Source organism: Ammospiza nelsoni, chromosome 6 (genome assembly GCF_027579445.1).
Source record: "Ammospiza nelsoni isolate bAmmNel1 chromosome 6, bAmmNel1.pri, whole genome shotgun sequence".
Lineage (NCBI taxonomy): Eukaryota > Metazoa > Chordata > Aves > Passeriformes > Passerellidae > Ammospiza > Ammospiza nelsoni.
The window spans coordinates 35451568-35474949 of record NC_080638.1 but is presented as its reverse complement, the minus strand read 5'-3'; the positions used below and the strand labels follow the sequence as shown (position 1 = coordinate 35474949).

The 23382-nt window shown below is 37.0% G+C and overlaps 1 protein-coding gene across 1 annotated transcript in view; it reads right to left on the bottom strand.

Annotated features, from left to right (window-relative positions):
* The window catches only part of AQR (aquarius intron-binding spliceosomal factor), a 48253-nt gene that overhangs the window by 10421 nt on the left and 14450 nt on the right, over nt 1–23382 (bottom strand). Inside the window, exons 12-29 of the mRNA XM_059474937.1 lie at nt 23160–23273; nt 22312–22415; nt 21699–21801; nt 20565–20685; nt 18680–18821; nt 17798–17976; nt 15843–16010; nt 15246–15415; nt 11906–12147; nt 10325–10468; nt 9737–9806; nt 8711–8821; nt 7458–7567; nt 5986–6121; nt 4099–4308; nt 3148–3285; nt 2210–2281; nt 599–786 (exon numbers count right to left, since the gene is read on the bottom strand). Of these exons, the coding sequence (XP_059330920.1) occupies nt 599–786; nt 2210–2281; nt 3148–3285; nt 4099–4308; nt 5986–6121; nt 7458–7567; nt 8711–8821; nt 9737–9806; nt 10325–10468; nt 11906–12147; nt 15246–15415; nt 15843–16010; nt 17798–17976; nt 18680–18821; nt 20565–20685; nt 21699–21801; nt 22312–22415; nt 23160–23273 (2522 nt within the window). The remainder of the gene's footprint in view (nt 1–598; nt 787–2209; nt 2282–3147; nt 3286–4098; nt 4309–5985; nt 6122–7457; nt 7568–8710; nt 8822–9736; nt 9807–10324; nt 10469–11905; nt 12148–15245; nt 15416–15842; nt 16011–17797; nt 17977–18679; nt 18822–20564; nt 20686–21698; nt 21802–22311; nt 22416–23159; nt 23274–23382) is intronic.

Here is a 23382-nt window from a genome sequence, read left to right as displayed (position 1 = left end):
CAATCAATAAATCTGATGTTTAAATTACTACCATGAAATGACAAATACATAGATAAAAAAAAGCTATTACACTACAGAGTTGCAGTATTTCCTTTACTATAAAAAGGCTTTTTGTTCTCATGAGGACAACCTGAATCTGCCCAACCTCTGGATGCATCTCTCCTGAAATACTACAGAAAAGCAGCCTTTTACAGTCTTTAAGGGAATTATTATATATTCAAGGTTAAATAAATCAGATTTTTATTTCACTTTGAATATACTAAACATTAGTTTAGAAAAAAAAGCTTCTGTAAAGTTTCATTTGTAAAAAAACCCTGAACATCTAAGATGATTAAGTACCTTGAAATACAATTTTCATTAAAGTACTCATGCAACAGCAGAGTACTACTATATAAAAATAACAATGAAGAAATTAATCTGATAGCATTTCAGAGAAGTAGAATCTGCCTTCCTAGTCTAAGCTGAAATTAATGGAACTAAATTCCAGTTTTGCACACTCCTGTCCTAACAATAAAAACCAGCATCCCTAGCTGTGTGTGCTCTCTCACTTTCAACTTGTTACTTTCTTACAAGCCAGACAAAGGATTTCCTGTCTTACCTTGCTCTTGCTCTTCCTTGTGCATCCAAATCAACAGTTGGCACTCCAACACGAACAAACCGTGTAAAAAGAGACTGTTCCATGTTGGAGTACTTCTGAAAAGCCATGTTCTTAATGACTGGTGGCAACTGATGATGGTCACCAATCATAATCCAGCGCTTCAAACGACTGAATCCATCCTGGGGGTTCTAGAATGGAACAGTTACACCATTGCAACCATTACAATATAATCAAGGCACTCAAAACACATTAAGAGTCAGATTGTCTGCCTTTGTCTTAGCCCTTCAACATTTCTTTTTAAGCTACACTGAACTTCAGTCTTTTTAAAGATTGCTAGCTTCCATCCAATCAGAGAGTATAATTGTAAATAAAGTCTCTTTTCATATAAAACAATAAAAACCAATAAAGTACCTTTATCTACTAAAATTAGTAGAGAAATATCAGAATAAAGATCCTATTTTATTGTTTTAAAGGCCAAAACCCCTGATTACTTCAGTCACAGCAGTCAACCCAGAACTGCCCTCTGAACTTTATTTTTGGATTCTGAGGTAGTGAATATGAAGCATCTGAAACAGTTTTTAGTGTTCAGATGTCTGAGGCAACACTGAACCTGCCTTTCAAGTGTCTCTGTAGATCATGCTTACTTCTGTAATTCTCAAATAGCTTCTCCCATGACCAGGATGTGCCCCTAACTAATTCCCGTCTTGGCTCTTGGGCTGAATGCTCTTCACAATTAGCATCCTGGAGACTTCCAGCTGTCAGATCCTCATTACACACTCCTGTGGTAATTCCCTTTCTTATGGGAACACTATTTGAGACAGAGCATAAAGCTCCTTCTCCTGACACTTGAAGTGGAAGAGCTCTGAAGCAGTTTCTGATCAGACATCAAGGAAAGAAAACTGAACTCTGGACTTCCAACTCCCCAAGCCTGAAAACATCTTAGAAAAAAAGAGTACGGAAATAATTTTATTAGCAAGAATAAAAATCCCCACAAAAACCCAAAGCTTACTGTCTTTTTTTTTACTCACTCCTGGAAGTTTCCTCTTTGCACATGATGAAGCATTCCATATAGTTTTCTGGACATACCAGCCATTTAAATTTTGGACAAAGAGGTCCCCCAGAATTCTGTTTTTAAAAGTTTCTCACTGAATTGCAAGTAAAAAAATCAACTACTGCTGCTCTGGAAGGCTAGATCCTTAGGTTTTGTTAAAATTAAAACCCACTCAATTTTCAAAGAGTATTTGGATGCCTCACATAAATAAACTCATAGAATATCCCTCAGAATATGCCTTTATGGTGAAATGGTCTACTCTAATTATACAAACTGTTCAGTTTCTGCATTGCTCACATATACCTACTTTCCCTCAACTGCCAGATGCAGCTGGTTAATCAATGCTCATTTAAAAGTTTGATAAAAAATGTAAGATGGTTACTTCATTGCATTAAATAATTTCATAATTAAAAATCAAATCAGTCAAATCAATGTGAAAGGTCTTACTAGCAAATATCAGTTCTGGGTTACTTCCTGCACATGATATTTTTCATTTTAATATTCAATAGTGTTCAAGAGCACAAAGTCTTATTTAAGATCTTTTATGTTTTAAGTCTAACCTGCAACAGGAGAGGTATAAAGGTTTCTATCTCCAGAATCTGAGCAGACTCTTCCATTAAGATGTTGTCATACTGAGAAAAAAAAAAGTAAGGAGATGTCCATAAACACAGTAACACAAATAAAGGTATTTATTCAGCCTACCAAAAGAAAGCATCTATTACTCCTTCAGATTTTTCCAGGTGGGATGGTTACAGCAGTATTTCACCTTATAGGGAGAATATCAGTATTACCAAATAGGTGAAGTCCTACTACACAAATGGCAGAACTCTCTGTACCACTCAGGGCTTATACCTAGAAGGAATCCAAGACTGAATTACATTACTTGCTTCCTATATGCCATAACCACAAGAGTAAAGTTTTCTGCAGTGGAGCAAAATAATTTGTATCTCTGCACTGAAGCTGAAGAGAAGCCATTTTGTGATCCAATACAGTACATGATCAGTGAAAAATAATACTGAAGAATTACTGGTGGCTGGCTTTTGTCAGAAACCAAGACTGCACTAAATTAACAGTTATAGTTACCACTTCGGAATGAAAAGAAGTATTGCATCATAGTTATTTTTCCTCAAATTGTTGATTTTTTAGGTAAACAAAGCTGTAAAGGTCATGTTTACTGGCCATAGAGGCCAGTTCTACCTCTATTTTATTAATCCTATCACTGCTGTTTATCATGTAATATGGTAAAACTTTTTTAAAAAAGCACTATTTACAATTTTAGTATACACAGTAAGTCAAAAGTGATTTAATCTTTTACTTACAGAAGTTATATTTTTCTTCAGTAAAATTAAAAAATTGAAACATACAGGTAAAAAAAAGCAACTCTAAATAATCTAGCTGGCCTAGATTTGAGGCAGATAAAAAGATTCATATGGGGTGGGGAATAGGGGAGACCCAACACCAAAATCAAGCAGTACAGTAACACTAGTAAAATCATTACTTTGAAACCTAATTCAACCAGGTCCCGTCGTTTCAGAGCAGCATGAGTACAAGTCATTGCAATGATTTTTGCTTCTTTCACCAACAGGTATTTTGATCTATCCAGGCCACTGCGGAGAAGTTCAAATGCTCTGAATTCCTATGGAAGACAAAAGAAAAGTCTTGAAAGTCAGAATATGAAAAAAATATCACTTATAGAGTAAATCCACTCAAACTCTGTGGCTACCTTCTTGACATAATTAAACAAGAAAGCTCTGAGGCTATGTACTATTAACAATCCCATCTGAATAATTTGTTGTTGTTTCCAGGTTTAGTGCATTTTGAAAAACAATCTTGTAAAAACCTATGAAAGAATAATTCCAACCTGTACGTACGTATAAATTTACAGACAAATATTCAAATAATTCTGAGGAACCCTCTCAGAATCCCCCAAAATTTTCTTTTATTATATCTTCTTGTTTCCTACTTTACTGCATCATAACATGACATCAAATTCAGTAGTAGAAAGACCATTACAGTTAATAAAATCAAATTATCACAAATCACCTTTATCCTAATATTTAATAGCCTCTTAAGCAATTCTGGCAAAACCAGAAGATAATCTGTTACTTTTAGGTTATCTGATTAAAGGCATCTCACTGTAAATACAAAGACCCTGCGAGGATCAGAGGAGTAGTGACAGGTGTACCAATCCTTGTAACCTCATCAGTGAAAATGGATGCAGAATGGCTGCTTCCCATGATCCAACTAAAAGAGACCAGACCCTTGCTCCTACTGTGTAACCTATATACCTATATTACTGTAAGGTGGAAATTCCTACCTTGCCAAGTAATGAAGCTTCCTAGACATGTATATTTCTTCTAGGAAGTAGGGAAAATGAGAATTTTGGAGTCGTGTAATTTTTCTACAAGATTAGCCAGATTCACTTGCCATTAACAGTTACATGTCTTACCTCAAGCTGAGTGAATATTTTCTTAATATGTCTAAAACACCCTTCAGCAATTTCCATATCTTCTTCATACGATTTGCCTTTGAAAACTGGTTGAGGAGCATTTGCAAAATACTGGTGAAAAGGAAAGAAACTGGAGACATCTGCAACATCTGGCGATTTTCCACCTTTAACCTTCACTTTACTGATATACTCCTCCCAGCGAGACATTACCTGTGACAAAGCAAGGTGGGTTTATATCATAAGGTATTTGGCAATATACAGGCTTGCAGCATACCATTAAAAAAATTATCACAGAAGTAAGGTATGTCTTAGGTAGCATTTGACCTTGTGTCAGAAAGACATTTTTGAAGTTGTGGTGGGCTGCACTTGGCTCAACCCTGGTTGGCTGCCAGACTCCCAACCCAGTTTCTCCCACTCCCCCTCTTCAACAGGACAGTGAGAGAAATTAAGACAGAAAAGTTTATGGGTTGAGATAAAGACAGGGAGATTGCTTAGCAAGTAGTATCACTGACAAAACAGGGAAAATTATTATTGAAAATTAAAAACAGAGTAAGATGGTGAGCAACAAAGACAAAACTAAAACCATCTTTCTCCTCCACTCCCTCTTTGTTCCCAGGGTTAATTTCATTGTCAATATTTTTACCTCCTCCCTACCCTGAGCAGTACAGATCATTCAAGTTCACAACACCACATCTCTGCCACCCCTTCCTACTCACACTTCTTCTCTGCTCCAGCATGGGATTTTGACAGGCTGCCTCTTCCTTCAGGACATACCCACCTGCTCAGCATGGGGAACTCCATGGGCTGCATTGGCAGTATCTGCTCTACCACAGCCTCTCCACTGGCTGCAGGTGGAAAACCTGCTTTACTATGGCTGTCTCCACAAGCTATGGGGAATCTGTGCTCTGACGCCTGGAGCACTTCCTGCCCCCTCATTTTCTTCTGTCCTGGGTGTATGGGGTTGTTTCTCACACTTCCCTCTCTGCCCTCGGCTGCTGCTGGTTTTTGGCCTCTTCTCAAAGAGGTTTTCAAAGACACAGCACCAGTTTCACTATGGATTCAGCTTTGCTCAGCAGTGGGTCTGCTGGAGCTGCCTGGGTCCTGCACAGGGCAGCCCTTGGCCTCTTCTCAGAGGGCATTCCTACAGCCACCTGCTATCAAAACCTTGCCACATAAACCCAGTACAGAAGTAACCTTCTTTATTATCTCTACTTACACTACTTTGATTTAAATACCAAGTGGGATTCATTTAGGAGGAAACTGAACCAGAAGATGACCTCTAGCAGTGCTCCTTGCATTCTTCAACATCTAATGTCCATTTAATGTTAAGGTCCACACTAAAGCTAGACCAGAGTAACTGCTGTAAAAACGTACACAAGTAAGTGCATTCAGTCCTAAGTTCCACTCTGTAAACCTCCTTATGCAACACTAATTGCAAATGTAGACTACATCACTGAAAAATACATGGAGGAGAAATGAGGGACATGCAACATACCATTTTGTACAATGTACATTTAATTTCACACTGGCATTTAATGCTATAAAAGCCTCCTATCAGGACCATCAAGTAGCTGCTCTAATGCTTGTCCAAAATACAAAGCAGCCCACAGATTTTCCTATCTGAAGGAGAAGCTTCAGGTTAGAATCTTTGCCAGCATTCATGAAGGGCAGCAATGACTTGGTGAGTCAGCAGGCAGGATTTAAAACAATAGCAACACAAGCAAGTCATGCTGCAATTTTAACTTTAGCAGTTACTGTATTGTGAATCACCAAGGAAAATGCTTTTTGCTTTTACTCTCAACTCTGAAAAATTCATTGCAAGTTTTACACAGTGTTTCGTAACATATTTAGGTCATACAGTCTCTGCAAAAGTATTTTAGTCCTTACTTGGTATAAGAAAAAGTGGCCAGCTGTTTCACAAGTGTAAGATACATCTCCTGGGACTCCAAGACTCTCTTGTAATCGCCCAACTTCTCGCAGAAGTTCAAGTCTTCGAGCCAGCACATAATTGACTCTTCCATACCTACAAAACAGATTATATATAACATATGTAATATATAATAATAATTTTTATTAAACTCAAAATAGTATCTCAATATCACAATGAGAGATCACAAAAAAACCCAGCACCCTGCCAAAACACTGTCACAAGTACAACCCTGTTTCAAAGCCTAAGAATTTGTTACATGCTGACTATTTTTATCAGTTGAATCCTAACAATTCACAAAGCCAAGCTAATGAGAAATTAAGTTCTCAGAGTAGTGCAGCCCATGTTCAAATATGTTCCTCAACCTTTACCCCTCCCTCTTGAACTACCAGAACCCATAGTGCTTGCACAAATATCCCACAGGTCTGGAGTTACCTTGAGAAAGTGTGAAAACAGACAACATAGTGTCAGAAAGAAAATTCCTTTTAACAATGAATGCTACAGTTCAAGGAATATACTAAACTATGGATAGTACTACATAAATATCTGCTATGGCATCATTCAATAAGTTTTTGGCTATCAAATTTCTGGAATAATTTGACTATGTCAAAGCATTCAATTCAAAAGAAAAAAAAATCACAAGGCATTTATTTTGCTAAATACTGAACTATGTATATGTGGGTAGCTTCTAGTGACTATATATAATTTTTACTACAGCTTTTGAAGTCAAAGTATTGCTATGATAATCCAGTACTGGACAGTTCAGATATTTCCAGTGCACGACCATTATACCCCGCTTACATTCATGAATGTGGGTAATCCTACTGACGTCAATTGGACTAACGCATGACAAACACACAAATATTTAGAAGAACAGGTTCTTAAGTCTTTGTACTGACACAGAGTTCACAGCTTTCCTTACATATGTATACTTCAAAACGTGTTATCAATGAAATAAGCAACTTTGATGTTAAGGAAAGTTGAAGAAGAATTCAAAGCAGAAAGTTTGATTTCCTGTTTATTAATGCAAAAATCACCATGACAGTAGAAGTGATACCATATTTGAACAAAAAAACTGTAGCTCTAAGAATCCACCTTATTATTCTAATTTCTCTCACAGATTAATTGTATGAAGGTATGAGGGTCAAAAAAATATATAAATATCTATTATTCAAGCAGTTGATTTTGTGAAAAAGCAACTGTCTGTCTCTAGATGCTCATGGAAGCACAGCTTCTGTACAGAGTAAGAACCAAAATTAATAAATGTGGTACTGAAAACTAGTGCAATCTGTGTTACTGGGATTGAATAACATGAGAAGGGTAAAACTTGTCCACCACTGCTCCTTCGCCTGGGAGGCAGAGTGGATTCAATAGAGACATCTTGCTGCCATGTTTATACAAGGGAGTTTATCATTAGCATCTCCTTCCTCACCTGCTGAAATCTTTCTCTGTCTCTAATTCCTCCTCTCCGTGACCCAGACGCAGAAGGTGACGCTCATCAATGTCTAAAGCCATGATTTTTTCGAACAGCTGGTTCAAAGCCTAAAGATTGACAAGAACAGGAGAAAAGGTAGTTTTTAGAAGTTCAGAGGCTCTTGCAGGGCAAAATGGAGGAATTACTTGTAAGTAAAATAAGAGATTTTTCCTAATTTAGAATAAATGGAAGCTGAAACAAACAAAAATAATTTGTTTTAACAAAACAAAGTTAATACTGAAACTCCTAATCTTGACAACAAGGAAATTAGCCTACTAACACCCTTTTATTTGCATACTTTATACAACTATCACATTTGATTTAGAATTAAATTTTGAAATTGTAATCATACAGTTAACTCAGTTGATAAAGCTATCAATTTACAAAACTGTCCCACAAACATCAATTTTTGTACAATGATATTAAACAATTTAACTTTTACTGTACATGAGAGAAGTATGATCTGGTACTGGCTGTCAGGTACTGGGACTCTATCCCATTCTGGATAACTAAATTTTGCTCAACTAAACTTCTAGATGTGCTACATCTTCTACCTTAAGCTTTTCAGTTCTCTAGTGGCTTACTATCAACTAACTCGTTTATTTCAAAGGAGCAAGCTTGTAAGCACTGGATCATCAAGTTTTGAAAATAAGAATAAACACAAACAAGCTCCACTTGCAGCTGCAACTGATGTAAACATCTTAAAGTGCAGCATCAAAGCATGGGTAATGTACCCTGCTGAGATACAGTAAATTTCCCAGGGCACAATTTCAAGTTAATGTCCTCATTAAAGTCTTGTCTAGTAAGAAGTCTTCTATCTGCCTCAAAGTATTTCCTTCTTTCTCAATGGACATGTTCTCAATGTTCTCAGCCCTTTCTCCCAACTGTCACTCTCCTGCCACCCACTGCAGACTGGCCTGTATTATTCCACGCTGTAACTCCTCACCAAATGATACTTTTTCAAAAATACTTTCTTATTTTTGACCTCCAACCAATTAAACACATTGAAAACTTCAGGTAAATAGTTTAGAACTACACACCTGAAATTCAAAGATTTAATTTCTCATTATCAAACTGGCAAAACTGCACGTAAGTTGACTCAATTTTCCATTGTTAGGAGACAAATGCAATTCCCAAACTACTGATCTCTACACCTACTGCTCTTCTACATTGCAATTACAGGAAAATTCCACACATGATTGACACTTTACCTGATTAGAGTGGGTAACTATTAGAGTTCGTTGTTCTGGGAAATTATGATAAAGATTGGAGATTATCTGGACCGCTACATCGGTTTTTCCAGTACCAGGTGGACCCACTACCTAAAATCAAACACACATACACACACAAAAATAAAACCAAACAAAAATTAATCACAATTTATCAGAATACTTCAACAAAATAAAGAAAAACAAGAGTTGGCTGGGGAAGAAAAAACCCAGAACAATCTCACAAGACACTGACATTACACATTGCTTCCTGGCTCCGGTGAACTTTCAGACCAAATACAACATATTATAACTATTTTGGCAGATTCCTGACTAAAAGGAATATGGTAATCCAGCACAGGAAGTACTAATAAGAAAACAGATGTTCTCAGAGAAAAAAGGCAGTTTAGCCTCAGAACAGGCTTAACAGGGGAGAAACAGTGAAAAGAGAATCAAGACACACAACTGAAAAACAATAGGGAGAAACAGACATAAAGAACAGGAAAAATTTTTAAAAAGAGAGTTCATTCCTTCTATTTACTCAGAAATCTACAACTGATGATACAGACATATAATAACAATTAATGTTTTCATAGGCTCAATTCTACAAACACTCCAAAACTGACAGCTCAGACATTTTAAAGGTATCCAAATATTATAAAGAAAGCATCTCAAAACAATTTTTGCATGATTAAGAAGCACAGAATAGCAGTTTTCATAAGCATCAACACATAAAATACAAATTGCTATGAAAGCATTCCTGCTTTATTTAAAGACTCTCCAACCACTTCAAAAGTAAATTCAGTTGCTGTGGAAAGCATTCAGCCACGGAAATACATGATACAGAGATGTGTTGCTCTATGATTTTGTGAGGATTGGTGCATGTTGAGCCTCTGAAAGTTAGTTCTTCATATCCTTAAACTATTAATAGAAGTTACCTCAGCAAGGGGCATTACTAGGATTTCACTGAAGGTACCTAAGGCCAGAATTAATAAAATAAGAGTTTAGAATCCTTGAAAACATCCTCACCATAGTTAGTCCAGGCTGCATTCCTGCACGGATGGCTTCAATCTGAGTATGGGTAAATTGAATAGTATTGCTGTAACAAAGCAGAATGACATCTGATAATTGATAGACTTTGCCAACAATTTTTGTAAAAGCAATTGTTTTAACAAGTTTTATTTCAATTAATTGTTTATATCTTTCCTGAACAACACATTTGCAAAATTTTGCACAAATTAAATCAGCATTAGAACTACGTTTTTATAGATACAACAGTCTTGAAATTTCCGAGCAAGACAGTAAATCATGTTGTCCATGTGACAACTCTTTCCATCTAAAAGCCTGTTTGTCTTTAGTCATTATTTGCAGAGAATGTTGTAAAATTATTTAGGTATTACTTTCCTAATATTCAAATTCCTGAGACAAAAATCACTAGAAGACAGTATTTCTCCCTGTTCTTCAAGGGACTATTTTCACAGATAGGGGACAACAGAATAAATTTTTCACAGATGGGGGACAATTTTGATTCAAATATAAAACAACCAGTCTCATTTCTGAAAATGAACTGCTATGCACATGTTGTCATTTGAAACTAAGTTCCCATCCATTTCTTACCGTTTTGGTTGATTATATGGATATGGTCCCCTGTTTGGGATAACATGAGGCTCTACAATCAGTGTTTTAGCTTCTTCAGGGTTTTCTTCACTTCCATCCCCTTTTCTTTTCGTTCCTTTACCTTCCTTCATTGGGAAAGTTATTCTGCAACACATAATTTAAGGTTAAACATGTTCACTATGACATGGACTGTCTCAGAAGGTGATAAAGATTTTTTCTCCCCATTAAGACAAACTCTCATACAACAGGGAAACAAGTGCTGCAAATGACAAAGTTTTAAGGAGAATAAAGAAGAGAAATGCCAAATGAAATGATGAAGCTGATTAAACAAAAAGTGTGTCAAAAGCACTCTTTTCATAACTGGAAAAGCCAGGAGCAGTGCTGAGAGCCAGCTGGAAGAACACTGAAGACAAGGAGTTCATAAGTGAAAATGGAAGGGACAGGAGAAAAGTTATCATGGAACATAAGCTGGGTCAGTATTCCAAACTATTCCAACAGATGAAGGTTTTTATCCTCCAATTTCAATTTTTTATAGCCTTCTATGCATTCAGAAACAAATCACAGGTGAAGAAATCCCAATGCCCATTCAAAATGTAGATATCTATAACAATAATAATCTCTTACAGGACAAATGTAGCAGTAGGAAGAGCAACAGCTATTCATAAAGAGCAGTATCTCTGAACTGAAACTGAACAACAGGTCATTGAGGAAAACTGTGTGAGATCTTTTCCTGATACCTTCAGACTATTTTTATATCATTATATAGTGTTAGTGCCTTCTCCACACAAATTCTCCATGTAGTGTTTCCAAAAAAAGCTCAGGAGATTACCTCCCTGCTTTTCAAGATTCAGTTTAGCCATGATAAAAGCTGACTGATGCAGGGGAAAGGCATCTTTTCCCTCCACAGATTTATTCCTTTACAAGGAAAAGATGTAGTCTCTTCAGCTGAAGGAACTGTTCTCCAATACTATGCACTGTGAAACTCAGTTGTCAAAATTCAAGGAACCGGACCAGGAGGGACAGAATTGTCAGGTCTAAAATTGCTGAACAACAGCACCACTAAAACAAAACAAGTAAATCTCATTTAGTTGCCAATGGCATCCTATTTCAGAAATCATTTCTAAAAATAAGCATTATGGGATTTCAGACTTAATCTTTTATGTTGATTGAACAGTGTTTCCAAAAGCTCAAATCTTAACTGGTGTTGAAATTGCTGTTCTTAGCTTGTTGTAATGAGACATGTAAGGAAATGATGTAATTAAAATTCTCTAGCCTGATCTTGAGGAGACTAGATGCATATATTCTTGAGGAAACTTTCAGCATATATTCTGTAGGCTGATCTACAAGCAATGCTCTGATGCATTTTTATACAGAAGTGAACAGAAGCCGGTCCTGGGTCTTGCTGTCATACAGTTAACTCTATCATGTAACTATCTAAATCTTACATATCTAAACATAATCTAAACATATCTCCATCTTTTTTTTAAATAAAGAGCATCTCCTTTCAACCTCTGAACATAACTCCACCTGAAAACATGTTTCAGCAAGAATATCAAGAAGTACTTGAAATATTAAGATCACCTGAAGGGGGGTACATGCAGATCTGGATTGTCAACAGTGACTTTAACATTGTACCCAGGAAAGCTAGCTTTTAAATGATCAATGGACAGGAAAGTGTCATTAAAATCCAGAGTTGCAATCTGATTGGGCATTTTTGAATAGTGTGCACTACTTGGGTCTCCATATCCAAGAATGATGTCATGCAGCCAGTCAGGAACCACACAATCTGTGTTCATCAGGTTCCTGATAGTCTCCAGAAGTGCCTGTAAATAAGAAAAGCCAGAAAAAATAGGATTGAAGAGACTGACTTATTATCAGGTAAAAATCATACTGAAGATCAATCAAATCTGTTTTAAGACTATAGAACAGAACACTTTAATTGACAGTGTTTGGTTAGATTGAGTCAATATATGGACAGTGTATATATGCAACAAAACACCAGTATCAAAGCACAGGATTCTTAAACTAAGAATAAAATAAGAGCTAGTAAAGATGACTGCAATCATCAGTAACATTTTCATCCCAGAACATTCACAGCAAGGGAAAAACGCATAGAAGATCCTCATGCAGTTTAAGGTTTCCTCTTACAGGCCTATAAACTTCACCCTTGCAGTCAGCTTAAGCCTTCCTTCAAGCATTTGCTCTTCACCCAAGAATCATCTGTGGTTATACAAGTTTTCTCTCCTTTCCCCTCTTGTGAAAATACCAAAGCTCCAGACCTTAGACTTGCAGAGAAGGTGTGCTTTTTAACTAAGAGGTAACTGAATTTTAGCCTTCCTTTTAAAGGGCTACTTTAGTGGCAAGGCTTGAAGAACTATCTCACTTGAAACTTAGCATTTGGTCACCATGTATTTGCACTGATTTCCAGATCCTCTGACTTCCTTTGCCACCAAACATGGACACAAATGAATGGCAAACACGGTGCATCAGCCGTCCATGCCAGAATAAAATACAGAACCTCTAAATGACAAACTTGTAAAAGAACAGTCAGTCAAATCAAAGCACAGAATTTTATTCAGATAGTCTACATTTATATACCCATCCCCAAAGGGTAGGTTTTTCTTTTCCTGCTTGTGCTGTATCATTGAAAGAGTCAAGTAATGTGATCACCATCCCTGCTCAGCCAACCTCTATTAAGGTCCTGGTTCTTCCCCACTACTCAGCGTGGGTGAGACCACATCTGGAGGGCTGTGTCCAGTGCTGGCTCCTCAGGACAGGGGACACAGACATACTGGAATGGCTCTAGCAAAGAGCCACTGAGATGATGAAGGGATTGGAGAATCTGTTGTATGACAAGCTGAGAGAGCTGGGATTGTTCAGCCTCAAGAACACAAAACTCAAGGAGCATTGGAGAATTTGAGTGATTTGTATCAATAAAATTCACTGGGAGGAAGTTAGATCAATGGAATGAGAGTCCACTCAGTAGTGCCCTGTGAAGGGACAAGGGGCAATGGACGTGAATTGAGATATGGGAAATTCCACCTAAATACACTAAAATATTTTTACTGTAGAGGTAATGCAACACTGGAACAGGCTGTCTAGACTGGCTAGGTAGTTTCCATCACTGGACATATCCAATTCCAACTACATAGTGACAAGATCTTGAGCAAATTGCTCTAGCTGACTCTGCTTTAAACAGGTCTTGGACTAAATCAACTCTTAAGGTCCCTCCAACCTTAACCCTTCTCTGAATATGTTTCTTCCAGTCACAATTATGCTGTGGATTCTGTGACAGACCTGCAAAGCTATGAAGTTGAAGGCATCTTAGAACTTCTGAAGCCTGAATAACTTCAAAGATATATGGATGGACAAGTCCCATATTAAGTAAGAATTTTTATATTTTTGTTGCAAATATAGAACAAGTACTTCTGGCTCAAACATATATTGAGCACAGCATAATATGTTTGTGGTCAGAAAAGCACAAAGAAATCAGAAAATGTCACATTTTTTTCGGGTAGTATTTCTAAACCCAGTGATCAGTTTCTAAGAGGAAGCAAGAAATATGTTCCTAACTGCAAATGTGGTGCTTCTACATCACAAAAACTTTGCTTCAGCTTTTCAAAAAGTAATTTATATGCATGTAAAAATAGTAACATTCATTCTTGTAAAAACTAACACTGCTGACCAATTGTAGTGACACAGTGGTGTCACCTCCAGCAAACACACTGTGTTTGCACTTTCTCTGCTATCTCATCTGTTTAATTTCCAAGGACTGCACAAGAGTTTTCTTGTCTTCTCTCCTACAAGCTCAGCTTTAAACTTCAAGCTGCCTTCCATCTGCTGCATACACTGTCTACACTAACCAGAGCATCATCTTGTTTTCTTTCCTCCAGCTGAAGTTAGAAAGGTTTGCAAATGGCATGGAATGCATGCACCTAAACTGGCAGCAATGTGATAAATGGGGAAATACCTTGGATTGTCTTGAAAAATGAAGGTATGAGTCTTTCATAAATGCCAGCATAAAATGGCTTGCATTGGGATTTGCCTGTAAATTAGCTGCAAGTACACAGCACAAATGATGGCACCACAATGGTCCATGCAGGCTGCAAGGTGCTGCTTCACACCAGAGCTATCTTTCTAGATACAGAAAGAAAAAAAGTCTTCCTGCCTACTTGTTAATCCATTTACAGAGAACCTGCTATAGAATCCCTCAAAATTAAAATCACTTCAATTATGCAGTGCATGATTTTAAGGCACCAAAAGACATGTAGCTTTTCATTCATGCTGCATTTTCAAAATAGAAAATTCAAGGAACATTAATGATTTAGAGGTCTAAAAAGCAAAGAAACTGAGTAAGAAATATTTTTAGGTGTATAAAATTATGCACCCTCACAGTGAAGGCTGGCCTACAGCACCTTGTGCTACAGTATGAATTTGCCCAGCAGGTGAAGGGAAGTGGCTCCTTCCTTTCTGCTCAGCACTGTTGAGGCTGAATCATAGAATAGTTTTGGCTGAAAGGAATCTTAATCTAGTCCACCCCTGCTGCAATGAGCAGGGCCATCTTCAAGCAGACCAAGTTTCTCAGAGCCCTGTTCAACTTGACCTTGAAAATTTCCAGGGATGGGGCATCTACCACCTCTGGGCAACCTGTTCCAGTATTTCATCACCCTCATCATGAAATAGTTTTCTTTTATCTGGGCTGCATCTACCATCTTTTAGTTAATAAACATTATCCCTTGTACTAGCACAATTAGAAAGTTAGTGCTCATCTTTTTTATAAGCCCCCTTACTGAAAGGGTGCAGTCAGATCTCCCTGAAACCTTCTCTTCTCCAGAATAAACAACTCCAACTCTCTCAGGCTTCCCCTGCAGGAGAGGAGCTCCATCCTTCTGACCTAAGAGCTAAGAGGCAAGTATCTTACCTTGAAATTGTTTTCTTTTGGTTTTCTTCTCATTATTATATTAAATGTCTCATAGACATCTTCTGCTCCATTTTGGATTGTGTTGGTCATGTCCTGCTGATACTGGTTTGGGTCCAGAAATACTCTGTATGTTCTGCAATCACCTTTAAGTCTTGGTTTTGGTTCAGGTCCTGCCCATAATGAAACAACAAGATTAGAATTTGATTCAGTGCTAAAAGCAAATTATCATTCAAATAAGTGATCCATAATTGTTCCTCAAATGAAATTCAGACAAATTCATATGATGAAACTAATTTCTGCATAGCAATGGATACATTTTCACTGCATTATTCTAATAGTTTTTGAACAGAATCTCTTTTACTCCTTAACTCAATACTGGATTTATTTAATTAATGTAGCTACATCAGATTTTACCAGAGGAAACTAGCTGACCTTTCTCAGGCTGCTTATGGAATTGGTTTGTTTTTTTCCATGTATGTAACTTATTCAATGAGCATTCTTTAAAAGAGAGAAAAATTATCAATTAGCCTGTTAAATATAAAAAAACCCACAGAGACAGAAAGATAAATCTCTTGAAGAAGTTTTGGGCTATCATACCTTCTTCAATGACACGCCCCTTCTCGTCCAGCATGCCCTGAATTTCACAGCCTCTGACATAGACCAGGCCAGTCTGCTCCACGAAAGGCTGTCTCCTGTCAAACTTGGTGCCGTAGGGCTGCATGGGACGCACCGTGATCAGGAAGCAGACGTCGTGCTTGCGCAGACCTGGGCCCCAAAAGGAACAGGCAGAGATTCGATTGAACGGCACTGTCCTCATCAACTCCTTAGCATATGTATATAAAAGATTGCACTCATATTTCTTTTATAAAATCCCACCTGTGTATATTTTGTTTTGCTTCAAAGTATGCCTTGAACTTAGAGAATACAAAACCACAGGACACTGTGATATAATAGATATGAAAAGTAGAAGTTGAATGCTTTTTTCATAAGAACAAACATTATTTCAAGATTATTCTTCTCCCAATAATCTTACTCTAGTTATTTTTACCTAATTATTTTCAATTTTCTCTAAGAAGCGTGGCATTAATCTCTTATTCTCATTGCTTCTCTCTGGACAAACCTCCAATTCCTTTTTTTCTGTTTTTTACAACAAGTTAAGTGCAGTGCCTAGAACTGGGCACAAAACCCTAAACCAAGTTACTTTAGTTACCTATTTAATAAAGTAAAAGGTCGCTTAACCAAGTTACTTGCTTACTGTTACATTCCAGTTTATAAATTCCAATACAACTTGAGATTTTGTCTCTTTCCCTCCGTACTAACACAATGTTGGGAACCACATTCACTTGTGAGCAAAGGTGACCACTGATCCTTCTGTTCTGCAGAAGTACTGCCTGTTAAGTTATTCCCCCAACGTGTATTTGTACAGTGACTTGTTCTTGCTTAATAATCATCCCTGTTGAACTATATCCTACTTGTAAAATGCTGCTTCTCCAATTCACTAACATAATTCTGAACACTAAATTTTCTCTCCAGCACACCTTCAGAATCTCAGATATCTAAGACACCTTCAAAGCTCAGAAAACATGCTGTATTTTTCATGAGACAAATAATTCCTCATTAAGCACCAGATACTGTTCAACAGAAGGCAGTTTCGTCAAGATTCTGTTGAGTCAGGCAGTGATTTATGAATTCTTCATCTCAGTTTTGATTTAGTTAAAATATTATTTTTTACAAATCATAAAGGCTGTTTTAGTACTTAAAAAGCTAAGTGCATCACTATATAGATACCTTCATTATAGTGAATTCTCTGCCATCCTCCTAGATTTTTTACTTTAAGAGAAATCTACAGCCCCAAAGCGGCATCTGCTCATTTATCACACAGTCCAGCTTTAGCATTTGTGCTATGTGACCTGCAATCACACTACGCAGCTCCAGCACGTTTATCAGGTTTCTCTAACAAAAGAGAAAGGAGTGACATTTACTGATAACACAAGTACAACTGCATGCTTCCATGCCACTTGCCAACACAGTCAACTAAAGTTCAAATCCCCAAGCAAAGAAGTGTCGCCTGCGGATACTTACAAGAAACAGTATTTGGTACAGTCAGCACTTCATAATATTCAAACACACTGTAAACTGCTGAAATGCACTGGTTTGAAGTAAATAAAAATCTGTCCTCCCCACTTGTGTATGAGATAGATATCACCTTCCCCATGCTTTTCAATATGACATTTTTAGCTTAAAATGCTAAGTTAACTTTCCACAGTCCTGTAAAGGACAGCATTTTACAGCTGGTCACTGACTGACATTAGTCTGAAGTAATAAACACTCAGATCCCAATGAAACATCTAAGTAATTATTTCAAACTTCACTTTATGAAAATATAAACCCCTTAAACTTGGAATTTGAGTAACTGTCCTCTAAACAGTGTATCAGGATTGACAAATCTATACCATGGATTAAAACCTCCTTTTCTCACAAAACAGACTACATCAAAGTGTATTTTGATGAGCACCTATTCTGAGCGCTTTATTTCCAAGCAAATTAAGTACCTTCCCATTCATCTTTGATGTTATCTCGCACATTCAAATTGATTGTAACGTCTGCTCGCACTCGCATGGGCCAGTTTTCACCAATGTTGGGCTTGGCCACCTCCACCACTGTGAAAGAGACAATGGGCTGAGCCATCCTAGCCCATCCACCAAAGACCACACCTCCATATTCTGATAACCTAAGAAATAAACACCAAAATTTTGGTAGTCATTAGTTGATAACAGATTCAATTCTTTTTTAAACTACGAAAAAATTACCCCACAGTAACTTTTAAGAAAAATATAGAATTTTTAACTTTATGTGCTACTGAATTAGATTCATGCAATACTACATGTTAGAATCGAAGCACAACATGACTTATATTTCAAAAAACAAAAGCAAGTTATGCTAGCATTATTCAAAAAACTCACAGAGACAGAAGATAAAGGAAAGGTAACAAAAAGCCACGTACTGAGTATAAAAGACATCACACCAAATAAACCCTTTAAACCAAAAGAAGATTAAAATGTGGCAGATAGCAAATTCAAGAATACTCAGTAACATCCCCCCCAAACAGAGGAGTTTATGACATTTGCATATTTTGTCAAGTCAGCCATGGAAAATTAACTCGCCCATCCTAACACAACTAAGGCTTTTTGTTAGCATCCAGCATGCTGCCTTTAACACACCTGCAGGGATACATAACCACAAACCCCTAAAATATCAACCCTTGGCATGGTAACACCTTATGGAAGGAGTAAGTACAAACCACAGGATCTATGTAATAATTTTAACACATTTGTTACTATGTACTTAGTATACACACAGTATCAGTTTTTGATTCCTAAACACACTTTGATTAGAAGGGAACTGACTGGCTTGCACCAGTTAATAAATATTACCATGGCTTCATCCTACTGACACTGTCTTCAATGTCCTGCCTGATCTCATAGGTGGACTCCAAGCGGAAAAGATTGAAGTTCCTCAGCAGGTAGTCATGGAGAGTCAGGAACTGTAGATTCAACTTGGGAAGTGCAAGACAGCCTAAGGATTTAAGGGATGATGGACAAACAAAAAAAAAATATTAATTAATATACTGTTTCTATGAATTCATAAATAGACACACACTTTACTGTACATCTGCCATCGCAGTTATCCTTGGAGATTCTAAAAACCACCCCTTTTATCAATACACACCTCTAAAAAGCATGTACTTTTCAGGTTCTCTCTAAAAGATCCTGTACAAGATTGAAGGAATTTTCATCCTTCTAGCACTAATACAGTGAACTACTTAAATATTGAATCCATCAATGTATTCAGACAACAAAATGAAGTTTAGGAAAATCAAATGCACAACAAAGTAATGGTCTTTAGAAGTGCAACAATTAAGTAAGCATTAAAAAATTATGAAAAAGACTAATAAAATAATAAAAACCATCCAACAATTTCCCTATTCCCATGCCTTATGTTTATTAGATGCCATAAAAACCATTAATGTACAAAAAAAGCTTTAAGTCACAAAATCAAATTTTAACACACATCTCTAAAGTCTGTATTACTGCTTTGTTTTTTAAATGAGAAAGAAAAACAGAGGAAGATTAGATCCTACTACACAAGGAGTATAAGAACTCATAGACAGGTTCTAAAGTTTTTTCCATTGTTTTAGGATAGTCTTGGATGAAAATTTTCCATAATTTTAATTCCTATAAGTTACTCATCTAACATTACTGGACTACTATTACAATTTGTTATCTATGTTTAAGACCTGTGAAAGCATCTTGCTTTTGAAACTTGCAATATCATTGTTGAAACCTTTCTCTGGTATAGGTACTACATACTGACTTTCACATGCACTGAGAAACAACAGCAATGAAGAAAGGCAGCAGAGCACAGTAATTTATATTGTTGAAAGTCTGATGGTGATAAAATACTTTAACACATTTCCCAACACCAAGTAAGAAACCCTGTCCTGTTAAGCTAGTTATATGCACAAAGGGCAAGGTGGGAAGCAACACCTCTTTAAGGCTGCACAGTGTTCATCTAAGAGATGTTCTTCTTCCCTCATTTCTAAAAGGAAACAGAAACAATACTCCTAACATTCTTAGGTTAAATTACTCTTACGTAAATTTTAGACCAAATTTATTTAATTTATTCCTTTTAAGAACACAAAAAAACCTTTGTAAGACCACAAAACCAACACTGTTTTGTTTGAAACCAGGACAGGAGAACACATGGAGATGAAAAAGAGAAAGTGTAAACTAAACCAAGAGAAGCAAAATAGAAAAAAAATACTTGTAACAGTCTGATAGCAAAAGAAATACTTCACAACATCACCATCAATACCATAATTCCAAAAGTGTTCACCACAGGAGGAAATGTTTCCACTAGCAACCAGTGTTACTTGACAAAATTACACCTCATCATTAACAAAATTTCTTTAATGCACTATTAAAAAGTCACAATGATGACCTGCCTTCTCCTCCTGTCCCCCCTTCCCTCCCCCTCTGCAACCCGTATTGCCATAAATATATTTGGCTGATCAAACATAAGCCCACAGCACACAGAAGTCAACCACCCAGAACAGGATGAATGGCAGTAGAGCTGCTCTGACCTGCCTTTAGAACCTGAATGGTTCAGAGCATTACAACAACCTGTGATACCCCCTGATCTTACTCTAAGATACTGGAAGATGCCAAAGTACCGTGTGTAAGTTTCTTGGACAGAATAAACAGAACACATCAGAATTCCTTTTTTTAATTGCAGCATTTACTGAACTACTAATCATACCTTCTCCAGAGTAATATTCAGTGGGCACAATATTTTCATCCCAAATAATCTTCTCTGTGGGATAGAGAGGCATCTGGTTGAGCTGCTGAATTTGAGATATTCGTCGCTCATGACGGGAAACCTAAAGAAAGGAAGCATTTCAAATCTCTGAGTCAAAAAGGAACAATAAAGATACTTTTGAAACAGACAATAATTCATAAGGGGGTCACTTGAGTTTTCTCCATCAATATTTTTCTAATTAAATATTTTAATAAAACTAAATGCAAACAGTGACATCAGAAGATGAACAAAGACATAGTCCAACTACTGGTCATAGTACAAGAATCAAACAATCCTTCGGGTATTCAGCAGACCAAAAATGGCACAACAGAATTGAAAATACTCAATCAAGGTTCAGCAGAGAATCAAGTTCAAATAAAACTTACTTTACTTTCCATTAAAAATATGGTCAGTACCTAACTAATACTACTCATTCAGTAACAGTTAGTCTTTGTTTCCTCTTTGGAACACAAAAAAAATCTATCCAATACTATAACATGTTACCTGAACAAATATCTTTCCATGGCAGCCATAGGCATATCATTACCTTCAATACCGTAGAAAACCACATGAACTATTTTAAAAAAAAACAACCACGAAACAAACTCATGAATGAGATTTCAAAAAACAGCTACGGTATTCTGATATCAAATTAGAAGCCTACAACAGTATTGCTACACCTTGAATATCCAAAAAACCATGATGTGCATCAAACAATATTTCAAATTGGTTTGGGGCTCAAATAGATACTGAATATCTAGATCTACTTTAGCATATCTTTTTGTTTTTAAATGGGAAAAAAACTTTTTCAGAAGAACTCAAAACTGTTTCCAAGGCTCTGCTTATTGACCTAAAAAACACATAAATATAGTTTCTCATGGAAACTATATTTATAAATAGGCATTTTCGAATACTTAATTTATATAGTTTTAAACCCCATCTTAACATTCCAATTACTGCAACAACACTGCTGTGGCTCACAGGTGGCTCAGAAAACATTCTAAACGACTACTTTACTGCAGTGCAGCTGCTGGATGTAGCTATGCCTTCAGTTTTGAATAGAAGAAGTGCAAGGAGCATTATTCATGTTTTTACCAGCAATTCCAGCAGGAACTCCTTCTCGTGCCTCGTGTCCTCCCCCTCGGCCAGCGGCGGCAGCAGGCACAGGTACGACGCCACCTGGTGGAGAACGTTGGAGCTGCACGGCGAAAGGAAAACAAGAAGCCTCTGTCACACTGAAACCAGGGACAGCACTGACTTACTGCAGCTGCTTTTTCCTTAAAGAAAACTCCAGCCGTCTGATTCCACCAGAGCTAAACAATTACGGGTCAGGCTTTTAAGTGAGGTTTGTGTATAAGGTGTAAGCTGAACCCCTCACCTACAATAACATGGCAAGGGTTGGATATTTTTGCATTATTTCAAGACCTGACACAGAAGCAAACAACAAAGCATACACTGCCTTTGTCAAAATACATACTGCTATCCTTTTACTCACAGCATTTACAATGCAGTACAGTTAATACAGTGGCATGCTTTCATGATTTCTGTTGTAGTTGTTCTACAGAATAGAGTAAAAAAAATAAACTAAACAAGTTAGACGTTAACTACTGGCTATGCACATGAGAAGTGAGAAGAAAAAAAGGCTGGAAATTTGTTAAATTTAATCACACTGAGAATCAAGAACTTCAATTTCAATTTGCTAACTTACCTAAGAGGTCCAAATAACTTCACCAGTGCATCACGAGTATCTACTGCAGCTACATTTGAGAGTGCAAAGTCATATAATTCTGGGAAATGTGCAAATGCTGCTCTCTGCAAAAGATTCATGCATGGAAAGTGGATGTAAGCATATTAATCAAATGATTTAATAACAGTTTAAATACTTAGAAAAAAGCACAGTTTCTTCTGGTTCATAACATGAACCACTCTATGGACTCCATCAGGATAGAAATACAAGCCAGATTGAATCTCTTTTTCTTAACACCATCTATTTGTTACTCCTCTACTTCTGACACACTATCTTCCTTATTTCACCCTCATACCACCATTTGTTGTCATTAAAATAAAACATAAGGAAGCAGATACACAGCTTTGCAAGCAACTAAGAAAAGCCATAAACAAGTTTAACTTAACCACGCTTCCTTGAATTGTTCTGTTAAAACTGATGCAAACAATTCTAAAAAGTGTGAGTGAATTTGTACAAGGGACCCCTATGTGCACACTGATCTTGAGGAAATGCTGCCACCTACTGCATCACCACAGGATCCTACAGCATTCTGCTTTCCCTTCTTAACAGACTTAACAGGAACAGTTCATTCTGGTAACACAAGGTCAAAAATGCTGATGTTTTGCTAGAGCATATTAATTAGTCATAGTCTCATCCACCACTGCACATCTTCAACTGCTACAGCCAAGCTAAAGTTATTCCTGTAACTCAAGAGGGAAAATAAAGGGTTTGATTTGGGAAATAACCGCCTGCCTATCCCAAATGCAAATTAGACTACAACAGCAAAACCAAATCCTCTGTCTCTCATAAGCACTTCATCCTCTACTTACCTGCAGAGAAGTAATTCTGTCATAGTGAATTGTAGTCATCTCATTCTCTGTCAAAGCATTTCCAGTCTGATCATTGATTTCAAAGCCAGTGTAGAATTTGAGCATATCTAAAAGCTGAGACACCATCAATATAAATTAGTGGATTAACAATAAGAGACACCCCACAAACACGACAAACAAAACCACAGTTCAAGAGGGCAAATGCACAAACAAGAGCTCCTCA